Genomic DNA, 18,248 nt, shown 5'->3' with positions numbered 1-18,248 from the left:
TTTTCTGCACTCTTTCCAGAGTCTCAACATCCTTTTATATTTTGGTAATCAAAACTGGATGCAGTATTCCAAGACTGTCTTACTAAGGCATTATAAAAATGATACTAACACTTCACGTGATCTTGATTCTATCTCTATGTTGGCTTTTTTGGCAGTTGCTAGCTCATATTTAAGTGATTGTCCACTAGCACGCCTAAGATCCCTCGTGCAGTTAAGGCTATTGAGCAAAGTTTCACCTGTACGTTTGGTTTTCCTTGCCTAGGTTTTTTGGTAGAGCTAAAAAGGATTGCCTTTGAATGTGTCTTTCATAGTGCAAAAAGGCTTATGTAATGCACTGGTTTTCAGCATGATTTTTTTTTTTTGCATGGGATGTCTTATGTTATGTTAATAGGAGAAAGGATTCAAGTGGTTGCCATGTATCTCAATTTTTTTGTCAGTCTCAATGAAAGAATTAAAACAGTTTTGGAATTCTATATTTTGTAGAATATACACAATCAGTTTTGGAAATAAGTTCTTCTACTGTATTAAACATGAAATGAAATATCATTTTATATAAGTTTCACAATTTTCTCTAAGGAACAAACTTGGATTTACCTGACTATTTTGCTCCACATTTTCTGAGATTCATTTTAAGTGGAAGAGCAATATTAAGACTAAACTCTATTGTTTCCAGAAAAATTACTCCCAGAACAATGTTTTTACCAGCAGACCTTGATGATGTTATATTTATCTAGCTATTGGGAGTCAGAAAAATTTAATAACTGTTTTTCAGAAGCTCCTTGACCAACAGGGTGAGCTAGAGATTGAAATAAAATTGAGATATGCTATTTAGCTGTTTTTAAAAACAATTCTAATGTACTTATAAGTCTACACAGTATACGCTTATAGATTAGAGTAATTAGAATGAATTCTATTATAATCTTGCCTTATTGTGGGCAATAAAATAGAAGCAAAGAGTGTAATAATTTAATTCTGTATATATTTAGACTGACTCGTATTTATGAGAATCACTTCTGGGTAATTGTAAACAGGATTTTTCTATCCACTTTTTTAAAAAGCTACTTAAAAGCACAATGAAAAAGAAAAAGAATAAAAGAGGAAAAATGTATAAGCTATATAAAACTGAGTGAAACCTTTGAAGAAACATTAGGGAAGTGCTCGTTATTATAAAAAAAAAACCTTCTGTGTTTTGTGTTTGATTTGGCAAGATTAGAGATTGAGAAATGGTGTGTGTGTGTGTGTGTGTGTGTGTGTAAGTGTGTAAGTGTGTAATCTTGTCCATGCTTCTTTACTATCCCGGCGGTCTTAATAAACGTGTTTACAATTGGAAAACTGACAGGTATTAAAAGCTTCTAATAACTTCAGTACAATATATTCAGTATGTTGCAGAACAGAATGAAGATCTTGAGACTCCAACATCAATTCTGTAGAATAGAATAGAATAGAATTCTTTATTGGCCAAGTGTGATAGGACACACAAGGAATTTGTCTTTGGTGCATATGCTCTCAGTGTACATAAAAATACAAGATACATTTGTCAAGAATCATAAGGAAGAGCACTTAATGGTAGTCATAGGGTACAAATAAGCAATCAGGAAACAATCAATGTCAATATAAATCATAAAGTTACAAGCAACAAAGTTACAGTCCTGCAGTCATAAGTGGGAGGGGATGGGTGATAGGAAAGATGGGAAGACTAGTAGTAATAGTAATGCAGCCTTAGTGAATGGTTTGACAGTGGTGAAGGAATTATTTGTTTAGCAGAGTGATGGCGTTTGGGAAAATACCGAACACTGAGTCGAGGTGGCGCAGTGGTTAGGGTGCAGTACTGCAGGCCACTTCAGCTGACTGCTATCTGCAGTTCAGCGGTTCAAATCTCACCGGCTCAAGGTTGACTCAGCCTTCCATCCTTCCGAGGTGGGTGAAATGAGGACCCAGACTTTGGGGGCGATATGCTGACTCTGTAAACCGCTTAGAGAGGGCTGAAAGCCCTGTGAAGCGGTATATAAGTCTAACTGCTATTGCTATTGCTAATACCGTTTTTGTGTCTAGTCTTGATGTGCAGTGCTCTGTATCAAAAGGCAGCTCTTGATATGTAGCTGCAGAAGAACAAATGGCCCCAGGACAGTTTTCACAAGAGGATGTGATTTGGGGCCACTGACCAAAATCATGAGAGGCTAGGGATAAGTTGTAGCATAGTGAAAAGAGTCCTTGTTTGGCCTATATAAGATCCCACTTCACACAAGGAAATATACCTGTTTGAAGACTGGTTGAATATACTTGTTTGAAGCTCTTAGGCTTAGCTGCAAGAACTTACGTACTTCTGTACTTCTGATTTCAGTTTAACACCCCAACCCACACCCATTAGGATTTTTACTGCCAGGAGTAAGTGAAATCAAGCTTCAGCTCTTATTCTTAAGAGCCATTAAAATATGTCACAGTCCCTCTTGTTCCCCCTTCCAAAAGATTGATTGCTGGTTAATTTTCCTCTTTTTGTTGCCAGTTATAGATCTCTTGTTAATTTCTTGACACTTCAGGTCCAGCAGTCATAGAAGGAAATATGCGCATTATTTACAAATACTTACTATCCTGTTATATATTGCTGCTTTTTTACTCTGTTCAGCAGAGTAAAGCATATAGAAGAGTCAAACTCATAAGATACAGATTATAGGCAACTGGAGGGCAAAAAAAAAAAAAAATGAACGAGTCAAAACTCTCTTTGTATTTTAGTGTTGGGATTAAAAGAATAAAAAATACAATCTGCTATACAAGCACAGTAGGAATGTTAAGTATTTATTTATTTTATTCATTTATACAAGCATGTATTAGACAACATATACCGGTATATGTATAAACATGATTTTGGATACATGAAATGGATACGAATAAATGGGGTTGTTAGGACAGGGACGGTAGCAGGGGTGGGTTTCAACCGGTTCGCGGCGGTCCCTGCGATCCGGTTGGTCGCCGAACCCGGAAGTAAGTAACTTCCGGGAACGGCGAAGGCCCCCCCTGCGCCCGCGCGCGCCCGCGCGCCCGCACCCGCTCCTTACCCGGTTTTGATGAATTCTGTGCTTCCACGCATGCGCAGGACGCATACAGCGCCTGCACGATCCTCCAGGAGCAGCTGGAGCATCGCACAGACGCTAGTACGCATGCGTGCGCCTCGTGCGTGCACGCGCACGCCGCACACGTGCGTGAGGACGCCGCACACATGCGTGAGGACGCCGCCAGCCTCGTTCCAACCGAACCGGTTGGAACGGGGCGAGAAACCCACCCCTGGACGGTAGGCACGTTGGTGCGCTTATGTACGCCCCTTAGAGACCTCTTAGGAATGGGGTGAAGGCAACAGTAGACAATCTAAGGTTAAAGTTTTGGGGGTTTGGGGAAGAAACCACAAGACAAGACAACATGAGAGCAGAGTGCAACACCACTTTATTGGGGAGATGGACAGCATATAAATTCAACAAATTATATAAAAATTGTTTGGACAAATACTTATCAAATTCATGTTGTTCTTGGTTATGTCATTATAGTAGCCTATATGGGCAAGTCAGCATCGAATGGATGACAGAGCCAAATTACAAACTAGGAAATCCCTTGTTCAAATCTTTTTTCACTTATTCCTAGTTAAGCCAGTTTGTATTATTTGATAATTAATAAGTAATTTTGGCCTGGGTTCAAATTCTTTTCAAGGCTAGTTAATGCTTCTTTTTCAAGGGAATGAGTGAACTCAGTGGAAGAAGATGGTTTTGCTTGCCAAATGTATCTACTTCCGACATTGATAATTTCAGTAGTAATGATATGAAAGATCTCGGCCTGATCTCCTGGGGAGGAACGGGGATGCTTAAAGATTTCACATAGATTATGTCAAACTAAGTTAGATGTTACAAGAGAATTTTGGCTCCTGCTGAAAACAGCAGCGTTATTTCTCTCAGTTTCTCCATCTGGCCTATCTAATCTAGTTATAAAAAGGAGAGATTGGCAAAAATCATTAACCATGTTTCTATCAGCAAAAATGTCCTGAGGAGATCTCTGCTGGGGGCCTGTTCCTGCTGACAGAAAAGGATATAACTCTGACATACAATGGTTGATAGCATCACAGTTTTTAGACAGAATTGCAAGTTCAAATGGGTAAATAAAACATGTTTCCTTCAGTTTTATGGATACAGAAATATAATTTGCTATTATTGTTTTTATTCAACATACAGTCCTACGAAAGTTCCTGAAATTGGGAATTTCTCAAATTCCAAATTAGGATGCCCATCTGAAAGATCTCAAACTGGGGGAGAATGGTTTCTATCACTCCATCTCAACCAAATTCTCAACTGATGCCCAATGTCTGTGAAGAATTGATAAAGGCAAAGAAAGTTAACTTAATCCAGAAGGATTCACCAGGTTCTCGCAAGAGAGTCAAAAGGCAGATCAGGAAGTAAAAAGACTGTTTAAGTGAAGGGCTGGATTTGCAATGGCCAGCAGTGTATTTGAAGTTTAAACTGGTTTTGGTGTTGTCATTTAACTTTATTTCAGGGATTCACATCTTTTCTACCAATAGATGCCAAATACAAGCAGTCCTCGACTTACAAAGTACACTTAGTGACCGTTCAAAGTTACAACAGCACTGAAAAAATGACTTATGACCTATTTTCAAATTTATGACCAATGCAGCATCTCACAGTCATGTGATTTACATTGGGATGCTTGACAGCCGAGTCACATTTATGACGGTTTCAGTGTCCCAGAGTCGTGTGATCCCCTTTTGTGTTCTTCTGACAAGCAAAGTCAACGGGGAAACCCGATCCACTTAACAACCGTGTAACTAATTTAAGAACTGTAGTGATTCACTTAACAAAGGTGGCGAAGAAAGTTGTAAAATGGGCCAAACTCACTTAATAATTTTTTCACTTAACAACATAAATTTTGGGCTCAATTGTGGTCGTAAGTTGCAGTAACTACCTTTATTGCTTTTATCATAAGGTAACATGTCTTTTTCTGTCCAAAAAAGTCCACAAACTAGTATGTAGATAAACAAGTGCACGTAGATGCAGAATTAGGCCTTTAAAACAACAAATCTAGACAATACTAGCAAAATTAAAAATACAAAGTGTGCACCAAACACCATAAGCCATAAACTGAGAACAGCAGCTAAAACTGCTAAAAAGCTAAAAAAATAAATAAATACGACTAACAAAATGTGCTTTTACTTTACTCAGAAGAGTTGAGAATTGAAAACCACACTGAAAAGGGGCTGCCTCATTTATTCACCAGCCAGGCTTCCTGCAGCAGTTGCTTGTGGTATGAGCTTACCCCAGACTGTTTTGGGATAAAGAATTACTGTCTTATTTTCACAACTATTTGGAAAGCTAAGATATGGTCATTTCCAATTAAAAATGAGAAGCTGAGGTTGGAATTGATCTGCTGAAATATTTGCAAACATTTACATTTCTATTATTCATATGATAGGGCTGGTCACTCTTCTCCCTGTAATTCTTCAGTCAGTAGTATCTATAAAAAAAAAATCAGCTCTCCCATTATCTGTTGTGTCCTTCCTGTATATTGTGTTCATGAATGGCTCCATTTAAAGCAGTCCTCGGAGATGACAGAACTTTTATTTCATGACATTTTTCTACTTCCAGCAGCTTTAAGACACACTGTGGAGGAAGCCTTTTAGAGTGAATATTTCGGAGAGCAGAATGAAAGCAGACTGCTTTTGCAGAAAATACGAGCAATGCAAGCTAAGGCATAATATCCAGTGATTCCTAATAACACTTATACAACTGTTCTGTTGTAGTACAGAAGCATGTGAAACTGTGAAATCTTATTTCACAAGCCAGAGTTACGTTGCTATAAACTATAGAGAACTCTTGAGTTTTTCAAATGAATTATGCATAGAAGAAGATAACTTCTATCCATCGTCCAAACCATGAAAAATCTGGCAGGCATCAGAGAACATGTTTACCACAAAGCGGTATTTCTGTTTACTAGCTTTTGAATTGGGCAGTGTCTCATCTGTTCTGCTTAATCCTTTGGCAAGTTTGCTACCACACAGCATTTGTTTAGGGGGGAAAAATCCCCCACACCTTTTGGGGACAAAGTCATGGCTAAATTATTTTCTTTTTCTCCCAAGTTATGTCTGTCTTAAAGATTCCACCTCAGAGAAGCTATAGACCAGTCATTCTGTTTCTCTCTTTCTATAACCTACTTCACTCGATTATTTTGAGTGTTAAAAAAGGAGAAAAGAATGTGCAGTATGCAGCAACTGTGAAAGCAAAAAACAAATGAACAAATAAATAAATGTTTGCTTATCCACATGTTTGTGAATAAGCAAACATAGATCTATGTTTCTATATAGATAGTCATTTCCACATCTTATGTAGTTAAGTACCCTAATAACTGTTGCATATAATAAATATGGAATTCAAATGGTAAATGATGTTATTCCAAATTTTGGGGTGCTTTATCTTGAAACATCCAAAAATATTATTGGAAGGACTACAAATAATAATTTTGAGACTAAACTGCTTGTATATTTCTAATGCAGCTTCCTTCTTTTTCTTCCTTACATTAAAACTCGAACATAAGGTGTGGGAGGTGGGGTGAATGCATCAAGTGCATAATGTCTTTTAGCTGCTAGAACTAAGGTGGTGTTCATCTGAAATCATCCTTCAAAACCCAAAATTGAATATTTCAGAAAGAGTGTAATTTGTCTGCTTGGCTGTTCATGACATTCTGAGGAATCTTCTCCACACCAATGTCCAGAGTTAATATTTCTGTTTCTTCCAAGATCCAAATTTTGCATCCATAGATTCCATCAGAATGGCTTGCACGATTCTGATCTTTGTCAGTATAGCTACTTCATGGCATTTCAATAAGTTTTCCAAGGCTAACAGGGCTATGTATTTCTTAACTGCGGGTTCCTTGAAGGTAGATCCTAAAAGGCAGGTGCTATCTATCACCTCAATATCTTTATTGTGACTTTTAAGGCTGAATGATGTGGTTATCGTTATCTTATTTAATTGAGTCCTATTTTTTTCTCTGTGCTCCTTGGCTTTTATTACAAGAGTTTACCAATCCTTTGCATTTTTGGCTATCGGAGTAGTGTTGTAGCACAAGTTATTGATGTATCTTCCCCCAGTTTTAAAACCATGGTCATCTCCCTCCAATCTACCTTCCTTTAACATATATTTGGCATATAAGTTGAATAAATAAGGGGAGAGTATGCAACAGTGATGGTTAACCTTTTCAGCACTGAGTGCTGAAACTGGAGCTTGCGCGCTAGAGCACCAGAACCCGGAAGAGAGCAGCTGGCCAGTGCGCATGCACATGGCTGGCAGCCAGCTGCTCTTCCGGGTTCTGTCACACATGCCTGCTAGCTGGTCTCTTCCGGGTTCTGGTTCTCTGGCTAGCTGCTCTCTTCCGGGTTCTGTCATGTGCATGTGTGCCGGTCAATTGGTCTTTGCACGAAGACCAGCTGGCCGGCACGCATTTGTGCGACGGAACCCGGAAGAGCAGCTGATAATGGTCCGTGTGCCCACAGAGAGGGCTGTGCGTGCCACTTCTTATACACATACCATAGGTTTGGCATCACAGGTATACAACCTCCAATGTAGAGTTCAGCTATTCTGTAAATGAAACTTAGCTGTTGAGGCAAGATACTACGGTAGCATACATCTCCCTATGAGTTGTTCCTTTGATGCAAGTAGAAGGTTAGCCTGGGGTGAGATTTCAAACACTGTAACATAATCTAATGTCAATATGATACTCATCTTGCAGTTGGGAAACTGTACTGTGAAGCACTAATTTATTTTTGTTTGCACTATAATTCATTTTTAGTACTCGCACTTCCCCACCACAATAAGCTGTGTGGTGCTTCATTTTAGGTGTGCCTAAATAAGCAGCCAGAGTTATGATTTAGAATAATTTGTCTGCTCTGGCTTTGAACCGGCTAAAGACCTCCACAGCAGGCATTTTTCTAAAGCATTCACTTTGCGTCACAACGCAGTTAAGAAGCAGACCTTAGTAATAAGCGGATACATATACACAGCAGTCTGGAAGACTGGCATAATTTTGTCCTCCCTAACTGCCTTATTTTCTTTCTATTCTAATGGTAGAGGTGATACCTGCTCCCAGAAATAGTTTGTGAAAAGAAGGGGCTTATAAATATACTGAGGTCGTAGTGGTGAATGGTGTATATGCAAAGAATTATAAAAGCAGGAGTTCCTTCCAAAAGTCAACACTGAAAATTGAAGAAAACCATGATGTGTCTAGACCTTCAAAGATCAGAATCATGCAAGTATTATCTGTGACATTATGTTGGGCTTTGAAGAAGCAGAATAGGAAGAGTATTGACACTTTGGAACTTTGGTATTGGGGAATTGCTGTTGAACAGCCAAGAAAATAAAACAAATGGATCTTTGGACAAATCAACCCAGAGTTCCTCAAACCAGAAATGAACAAACTCAAATTATCTATCATTGGTCACATTATGTGAAGAACTGATTCTCTGGATAAGGCTCTAATGCTGAGAAAGGAGAAAGGGAAGGGAAGACGGCAACCCGCAGCAAAGTCTGTAGACTCACAGTGGTGATGAGAACATATGACCGTGATGGTGAACTTATGGCATGCATGCCAGAAGTGACATGCAGAACTCTTTGACCCGTCGCCCCAGGTCAGATCTCTGTGGTGTTTCTTTTGTGAGTTTCTGTTTTCCTGCAAACAACAAAACAGAAGCTCACAAAATAAAAAGATCTTACCTCTTCCTGCGCTGCCGGTTTTGGGATGCCCCACCTCTTGCCAGCCAGCTGGTCTTCAGTCTCTGCTGTGCATGCGTGCATGTCTGTGTATGCACATGTGCAAGTAAGTTTGGGCATACACACGCATGCAGTTTGGGCATTCGGTGTCTAAAAGGTTCGCCATCACTGACATATGAACTGTGGTGATGCAGTGGTTAGAATGCAGTACTGCAGGTTTCTTCTGCTGATTGCCTGTTGCCAGCAGTTCAAATCCCACCAGGCTCAAGGTTGACTTAGCCTTCCTTCTGGAGTCAATAAAATGAGGACCCAGATTGTTGGGAGCAATATGCTGACCCTGTAAACTGCTTAGAGAGAAGGCTGTAAAGCACTGTGAAGTGGTATATAAGTCTAAGTGCTATTGCTATTGTTAGTGATAACTTGTCATTGAGAAAAATCTATTTAACTGGAGCTGAAACCTGCTATAGAGCACAGAATTGATCAATCAACCAATCAGGAGGAAGTTTAGGAAGAAGATACACACAGAGAGATAGCAAAAAAAGAGAAAGAAACAAAGAAAGAAAGAAAGATATTTTCTTTTCACATAGTCTTTTGAAAAACAGGGTGGATTTTTTCCCTTCTATTCCTTGTATTCTCAGTTTTACCCTTTGGGATAAGTTATTAAGCATTTGATTAATTAGTAATAATCAAAATTGATTATTGGATAAGAGTGCTTTTGGAGTTAAGGTTCTTGGCGATGTATGAAGTTGTGTTGATGTTCCAACAATTCTGGAATTCCATTTTCATGGTTATGATGAATGAGCAGCCAGCTGCTGTATGCTTCTCAGATGGAACATACTGGGTTGTTGAACAGGGGACGCCTTTCTGAGTTTCTTTTGTGTTTCTTTTTCAAGGCTGAATAAAAAACAGATCACACTGAGTCTTTTATCTCTGGTTTATTCCAAAGCAAACAATCCAGAATCACTGATATGCGCTGCTTCTCTTGAAGAAGGAGGCCAGTGGTCATAATTGCAGCATGATACAATAGAAAATCTGGTAGCAGCTGAGCCATAAGGTGCCTTATTGTACTGAGCAAATTGGAAAGGATAAAAGTATAAGTTGCTCCAGTGAAGTTGTACATAGGGGGCTCTTGCATCGAAGGGAGGAGGCTTTGCCTGTGTTTTTCCAACTAGATGGAATCACAAAGGCTATGTCCCAATGCCACTGCGCAATTTACTATATTGCTGACAGACATTTCCATCAAATGGTGAGAATAAGGTTTGATAATTGACTGATGAACACTCGTATTCATACCAAAAGACCTGAAGGAAGTAAAAAACACAGTATTGTCCTTTAGTATTTGAATAGTAATATTAGTTACAGTAATAGAGAGAAATACAGATATGAATATAAATCTGCAGTGTGACACGTATGTGTGTGTGTGTATGTGTGTTGTATGTGTGTGTGTAATTTCCTCTGCTCTCAATGCCATTTCGCTAAGAACTCTGTACAAATAAAGAACAAGAGATATACCTATCATAAAAATTGATGGTATGCCCCTACCATAGTGTTTTTGAATCCTCGGTATATATTTTAAATGATTAAAATGCCTATTATTATTAATTTTATATAGCACACAATCAGTTGTCTTGAAAATGGGATTTTGAGAGTAATGTTTTTTTTAAAGATTTCTGAGCCGATAATAAGTGCAAATTTTAATTGTCTTTAAAAATCTTTCCTAGGGTAGTTTGAATTGTAAGCCAAAAATCAGTTGAAAGAGAACCACAGTCAGCAATAAGTAAATCCTGGAGTTACAAAAGCACACATTAAAAGTTATAATTTTAATGGAACATATTGAAAGAAGGTTGGTTGGTTGGTTGTATGTATCCAATTATTCTACAGTCATTGTAAGAACAAGAATATAACTGATTATACAGAATTGAAATGGTTGTATTTGCGTCATTTGAAGTGAGGAAATTGTCTCAGTTCAAAGTGGGGAAAGGGTATTTGGTGGATATGCTAATTTCCTAATTAATTACACTCTTCTGTTTGAAATTTGCTCATGTATTAAAATCTCCTCCCCCCCCCCCAATATAGATGAAGTAGAGCAAAGAAATCCAAGTCAATGATAGCTCACTCAGAGGAAACTGGCTATAGCTGATTAGTTGGAGATGGGTGAGCAGTATCTTCTGAAGTAGGGGTGTCAAACTCACGTTGTCATGGTGGTGTCACGTGATGTATCGGAACTTTTCCCCCTTCACTAAACCGGGTGTGGGCGTGGCCAGTGCGTGACACTTCCGACCCGTGGGCCGGGTGTTTAACAGTATTGTCCTAAAGAGAATTCCTACCTATATTTATCCACAATTGTATAACTACAAGTATCTTGACCAATCATATCCAATGGACGTGAGCAGAATAGATCAATGGCATTCCTCTTCCTTTCCAAACTAACTTCAAAGTAGGTTTTGTTTGCCTTTATAAATATTACCCACACTGTTAAGTCTGACTACATAATGCTCTTTCGGGAATTCATAATTTATATTATTTATTTATTTACTTGGTAAATGTATATGCTGCTCATCTTGCTACCCAGAGCAACCTTTTACAGTGTGACCACTAATTGTGGAGAATACATATTTCTCTTTCTCTGTTTCTTTCTGTGGACCATGTGCATAGCATATAAGCACTCTTAAACTACTGCTAAGCCAGACAACACCGGTTTTTAAAAGTGATAAAGATACATTTGCTCTTAAAAGTTGCAGCAAATTCATGGACATGGACCAGTTTTGTTTCAAAGAAAACAACAGTACTGTATTTCCAATGTAAGGATTGCCAAGGAAGGATGTATAGGCCTCTCCTTTTTAACCAAAGATGCTTTTCCTCAGGATCATATTGCAGTTACAGATGGCAGCTCTGTGATTCTTGGATAAGAAAACAATTGCTTTAAGGAATTGATCCCAGGCGCTACTTGAGGAGACGCTACTTAAGCCATCATTTCCCTTTGAATCCAGAATGCTGCACTCCTAGTTACTTCTATATCCAATAAATTAGCTGCTTTTGATACGTTACAGAACTTCATTGACTCAGAGTGGTCCGAAGTTTGGGGGTTCGAGACATTATTCTACTCTCAGAAATGAATCCTTTTAGCTGGAAAGCTTGGGGATGAACAGGGGATCTTATCTATAAGCCCGATCAACCATTTTTTCAGGGGTTAACATGCTTACGTGAGGGGACAATATGTGTTACGTTGAGCAGAGTGCAAGATGGGAAGCAGATGAGGCCAACTCTGCAACATGTGCTCTGTAGCATGTGAGCATCTACTATAACGCAGCTGGTTATGGGAGTTGAATTCAGGGTTATTTTAGCAGTTGTGGTATTATTGTGCATCTGATAGTCTGGAAACTATTATTATGTGAATTCCTAATTACAGGATAGCCTAATCTTTGATCTAAATGTTAATGTCTCTAATCATTTCTTTAGCTCTTTCATTTTAAGCAGAAGTAATAATGTTCACTTTGCAAGATGCTTGATGTTTATTAAGTAAACTGTCCTTCATCCTTGCAGATATCAAGAGGGGTTATAACTTCCTTAAGTACCACCCTAATAACATCAAGGTTTATCTTGTGTATCATGAGAAGTAATATATGTGATTGTGAGGTTTTTGTTTTTGTTTTGATACTGCAGGAATAGAACTATCAGTACATGTTTTTTTTCCTTATGTACAATTTCCTTACCTAGAAATATCAGGAAGTATATGCTGTTTGAATATATGAATGAGTCTGTCCTTGGCAGCTGATTTTTATTCTGGTTTCAATAAATTTATGAAGCTATAAGGATCTGAAAGCCTCTGAAGTTATAGTAATATATTGTATAGGATCTTTTGTTTCTTTTGTATTATAACATGAAATAATTTACAATTCAAAATTGTTTTCCCCCCGACATCTTTAAAATTAAAACCAGCCATTAACTCCCTGAAGTTGGTGGACTTTTTCTAAAGACTAAAGTAATGTTTTTTTGTTTGTTTTTTACAAAGCATATGTTCTGAATTATTTGTCTTTTAGATTGTATTTGCAAATCAGTGACTAAACCATTTTCTTGTTTGTTATATTTGTTATATTGTTGTTATATTTTCTTGTTTGTGCATGAGCTGATTCTCAAACCTATAAGTGAATGTGTCTTTTGGAATAATTATTTTAATGAGAAATTATCAAAGTAGTCAAAATGCTGATTTTGTTGATTTGTTACAATATGTTTACAACACATTTTTTCCAAGTGGGAGATTAATTCAATGCTCTGATTTTCATCCCTAAATAGGGATAAATTTCCTCCCTAAATGTTAAATTACACATGAACGTAGAACTTATAAAGGCTATTGAGTTCAGTGATTTACTTTTAAATAAAAAGACTGTTTTCTGAAGTAGATTTTTTTTTCATCCTCCAGGCCAGGAAAATATTCTTATGGATTTGTTGATTCTTTCCATGTTTCTCTAAATGATTAATAGTCTAGTTTGAGTATCTATGATACACAATATATCTAAACTATTGGCCAACCCAGTTTATAAAGCTAGGTTTCAGTTTGTTTGATTGTAACCCATAGTGCTCTGGTGGCTTATTTTCAAATAAATGTGCTTGAAGTTAGAGCTTCCTTAAATACATAAAGACCCTACAAACAAATAAATGGGAATTGTTCTGACTATTTCACCACATCCTACTAAATTGTTAGTATTTGATCTTTTGTACCTATTGATTAAATTGTTATTGAGGCATGAGATGTTATCAGTTGTTCAGTGTGATGGCCCTTTATGTTTCTACTCCTTCTGTTGCCATAGAATAGGGTCGTGATGACGAACTTATGGCATGTCTACAGGCACATGAGCCATCACCCCAGCTCAGTTCCACTGCGCATGCATGCGCACCTCCCACCGGCCAGCTGAGTTTTAATTCTCTGCCGTGCACGTGGGAGATGCACACACATGCGTGGGGAGTGGGGGTTGTGCCCGCATGCCTCTGGGGCAGGGGGAGCATGGGAGAGTGTGGCGACCCCCCCCCATACCCCATTTAATACCAAAATTCTTGTAACAGAATTTTTCACTATGGTTTCCATTTATGGGTTTTATTTCCCATGGAGGCCCAAAAACTTGTTAGACCTTTGAAAGAGACAAAGAGAACAATACCTCCTGCTTGAGAAAGAATTTCTGGGCAACCCTAACCAACCACAACACCTTCTTGCCTTCATTCTTCAGACTGCCTCAACTTCTGTTGGGGAAGATGACCCTAGCTTAAAAAAAGGGGGAAGCCATTGTCTCTTTGTAGTGCAGGACTATTGAACTGTGTGAATGTGGGTGAATGTAAGTGCTACAATTAGTTGAAAGTAATCTCTGGGACAGAGGGGGACAATTTCTTTATGGAGAGATTCACATGATAGACTCCACTAATTCAAGTTCAAACATCCTCAGTTCCCAAGCTGGATGCGTGTGAAAACGGTTCTGTGGCATAACTTCCCAGCAATTTGGGGGATTATAAAAATTCCTTCTATCCTCTTAAGCCAAGAATCCCAATTTACATGTAATGCTAAACAAAGCCTTGATAGAGATCCCTTGATTTTTGTCATTCTCAGTGGTACAAAGGACTACCAGCATTATTCCGCCCAATTTCTAATGAATTCTGGTTTAAATCTGATCACTATAAAATGGCAGTTGCCATTTTTAACATGTCCTTGGGTGTAACTTCACATATTTTTCGTTACTCTGAGAATCAGTTTGGAATAAATAAATAAATTTAGGTTCTTTAAAATTTAAACATTTTCAAGCTGAATTTTTTTTATCATGCTATTAAAAACTGGACTTCTTTGAACTGGACCTGATTTTTACCTTTAATTATTTGATATTGTAACACTGATTGTTTTAGATTTACACTTTTTAAAATTACAATGGAGCCATGTTGGATTGTTAGCATGCCTGGTTAATATTAACAATCTAGGGGTAGAATGGAAGGGGGGGGTTGAGGGGGAAAAACTCTTTAAAAAGTGTTAATAATTTAAATGTCACAGCCACATTTTAATAAGCGCTTAAATAATTTTCTTATTTTTTTATGTCTTACAAAAGGTTCGACATCGATGGTGTGAGATGATTATTAAACACAAGTATGTGGCAGGATATGCTGATGTTGAGAAATTTCTCAAGGAGGACCAGGTGAGTGTTCCTTAAGTACCCTTATTGCAGTGTTTCTCAACCTTGGCAACTTGAAGATGTCTGGACTTCCAACCCTCAGAATTTCCCAGCCAGCGAATGCTGGCTGGGGAATTCTGGGAGTTGAAGTCCAGACATCTTCAAGTTGTCAAGGTTGAGAAACACTGCCTTATTGTATTGCCAAACGCTACATAAATTGCACAATACAGATATGTTGGAAACGATCCTTCAAAGATGGAACCAATATAAATCCTGCTTTTTTGTTCAAATTTATGCTAAAATTTGACTAAGAGTTCTTTACTGTGGCCTTGACATTGCTTTACTGTGGCCTTGACATAGGAGCGTCATTGAGATCGGATCTCTGGCTCAGGAGATGTCCAATCTCAGAGTGGAAATTCAGCTTCTGAAATCTCCTTTTTGCCCCTGTTGAATTTTATTCAGCTTTCATTCTGTTGCTGGTACTCATTGGCAGAGGGAATATTAATTTATACAGGAAAATACAAATTAAAACGAAGAGTGGCCTCAGCACTTCTGATATTACATACTGTTCCCATAATTACACCACGCACAGCAAGGGTCCCCAACCCCTGATCTGTGGACTGGCAGAAACCAGGCCGCGCAAACAAGCAAAGCCCCATCCAGAGGATGCGGGCAGTACGTGAAACCAAGCCCCCTTCAGTCTGTGGGAAAAAACTCCACAGAACCGGTCCCTGGTGCCCAAACGGTTGGGGGCCACTGACTTACAGAATTGTCAGAGGCATTCAGCACTTATTATAAGCTGCTATACAGTATCTTTGAGTATTCATCACATGTATTAAGGTGCAAAATAAACATTTATGCATTTTTTTTAAGTGTGTGTCAAAATTATTGTTTTTTCTCCAGCTTTTTTGCTGAAAAAAGTCTATCCATTGCTGTTTTTTTTCAATGAATCTTCTGGGGGAGGGGCAGGAAAGTATGCAAACTCTGGAATGGTACCATTTGAAATCAAACCAGTGTCTTTTTGTTCCTGTCTTGAAAGATTAAAAGTCTGAACCAAATGCCACTATGACCAGTTAATATTTTAAGATAATAGAATTTCAGTGTAGATTAAACTTGGATCTTTGAACTATAGAAAATGATGGTGAAATAATCAAATCAGATTTGGAATTTTTAGTGATGGATTTCACATTTCATTTTGAAAGTGACAGATTCTTAGAAGCCCAGCATAGAGGTGATAATATCCATTCAATTTAAATCATGTATGCTGGTTTATTTCTACTTTAATGCAGAATTCTCCTCCATGAGAGAGGTTTGCATGGTTTGGTAATAAATACTTGTCAGAAATGAGAGAAATTTTAGATTGACCCATTTTTCTTTCTTCTTCTTTCTTCCTATTTGTAAGAAATATCAACATAATAAACAGAGCAAAATAATAGATTTTGCTAATATATATCTTCAGTTTCAGAAACCATGTGTACCTGATGTGAGGTGAAGCTGCGTGTCTATGGTGCTGAAAATAATATAAGCAAAGGTCTTCTCCTTATTGTGCAAAGGGAAGCATATTATTTCAAGCACAAAGACAACAAAAAGATTTTTCAAAAATGGTATTGGTTGTCTAAGTGTACAAAGTCGTCATGCAATCCCAGGTTTTTAAAAGTCTTATCGCTATGGAAGACGAAAGGCAAATTACATTGGAAAGAATATTTCCCACCTAAGCTATCTCTCCTGAAAAAGTTTTCTCCCTGATAACCATCCCCTCTCATTTGGAGAAGATTCTCAAGAGTTATGAGATATTAGAATTCAAATTGGTAGAAAGTATTTTCATATTCTGGTTTCATGTGTAGTTCTGAAGGTTATAATTAGTAGACTTTTATCCATTAATGTCTGTCATAATTGTTAAGTGCTGTGATGGTGAGTTTTGTAACTATTGTTTTTTGTCCCCAAAATTGTTTTAGTCAACGTTTTGATATTTTACTCTTTCTTTTCTCCAATTCCTCATTTTCTTAGGATCCAGTTCAAAATAATGTAGAAGTGGTGGTTCTTGTGTAGTTTTTAAAATCAGTTAATGGGGAGGGAGGAAAAAAGTGAATGTATATACCAAAGGTGCTGTTCAGTAGGTTCTGACCAGTTCTGGAGAAATGGTAGTGGAAATTTTGAGTAGTTTGGAGAACCGATAAATACCACCTCTGACTGGCCCCGCCCCTATCTATTCTCTGCCTCCCGAGTCCCAGCTGATCGGGAGGGAATGGGGATTTTGCAGTAACCTTCCCCCTGCTACACCCGCCAACCCACGCCCACAGAACTGGTAGTAAAAAAATTTGAATCCCACCACTGGTATATACACTGTGTGGAGAGGATTAGGATATCGCCATTGGCACTGAGGAAAATATGTAAACGCCTCTCCCCACTCAAGTACTGCTTTGACTATTAATGGTAACAACACCAATGAAAAAAGAGTGGACAAAATTTGTGTCTTCCTTCTATCGTCTAATCTGAGGTTTTTCAACTTTGGAAGTTGCATTTCTTTAAAATGTCTTCTCAATGGTTCATATATCAGAATTGTCTATATTCAGTATGGATGAAAAAAAGTCCACCCAATATTCTGTGGAGCCCTAAGTTAGTTGAATACTATCACAATTAAATCTTACCAAAACCTGTAAAATTATAACTGACTTCAATTCCCGTTGCTTTCACCAGGACCAAATGGCCTCTTGCATTGAGGTCAATTAATTTTTGTTTCATGTCTGTTTGATGCATTGCATTTGCTCCTTTCAATATCAAGGTTGAAAGGTATAGTACCGCTATACCTTTTAATAAACATTGTGTCTCCAAACAATTTTCAAGGAATTATTCTATCAATTAAGGTTTCATCCATAAATGATATATTGGGATTTCCATGAAATATTATTGAACAGCCTGTTGTCTTATCACTTGCAGTTATACATCTGAAATTCCGCAATATTTTGGAATAATTTGGAACTTTCAAAACTTGCAAAATAAATTGGTTGTTCATAGAACATCTAGGTCATATTCAAAGTGGAAGTAAATTTCCATTGTTCAAGCAGAAACTCACTTGTTCACTCAGGTTATCCTTAGAGATAATTACATTTCAGTTTTGCTTGGGTTTTGAAAACATCATGAAATTATATAAGCTATAGGATGACTTTCTTCCTCTTACAGGCAATGGGTGTCTACCTCTATGGAGAATTAATGTTGAATGAGGATGCAAAACAACAAGAAATTGCCTATAAAACTTTTGCAACAATCCGTGACATGGATGCATCCTCAGCTAAAGTAGTGGCAGAAATGTTATCTGACAAGGTGATTCCTCCCCCCACCCCCACCCCCTGGA

At 38.0% G+C, this 18,248-nt stretch overlaps 1 protein-coding gene across 3 annotated transcripts in view; it reads left to right on the top strand.

The window, feature by feature from the left end:
- Positions 1-18,248, top strand: part of AOPEP (aminopeptidase O (putative)) — a 213,891-nt gene that overhangs the window by 192,457 nt on the left and 3,186 nt on the right. For all 3 annotated transcript variants that reach the window (XM_087715919.1, XM_087715918.1, XM_087715917.1), the window contains 2 exons: positions 14,834-14,920; positions 18,077-18,217. In XM_087715919.1, the coding sequence (XP_087572045.1) occupies positions 14,834-14,920; positions 18,077-18,217 (228 nt within the window). The remainder of the gene's footprint in view (positions 1-14,833; positions 14,921-18,076; positions 18,218-18,248) is intronic.

The sequence above is a fragment of the Thamnophis sirtalis genome, unplaced genomic scaffold (assembly GCF_051295495.1).
Source record: "Thamnophis sirtalis isolate CommonGarterSnake01/CBP01778 unplaced genomic scaffold, rThaSir2_p1.2 scaffold_5, whole genome shotgun sequence".
Taxonomy (NCBI): Eukaryota; Metazoa; Chordata; class Lepidosauria; order Squamata; family Natricidae; genus Thamnophis; species Thamnophis sirtalis.
This window is presented reverse-complemented; position numbering and strand designations above follow the sequence as displayed.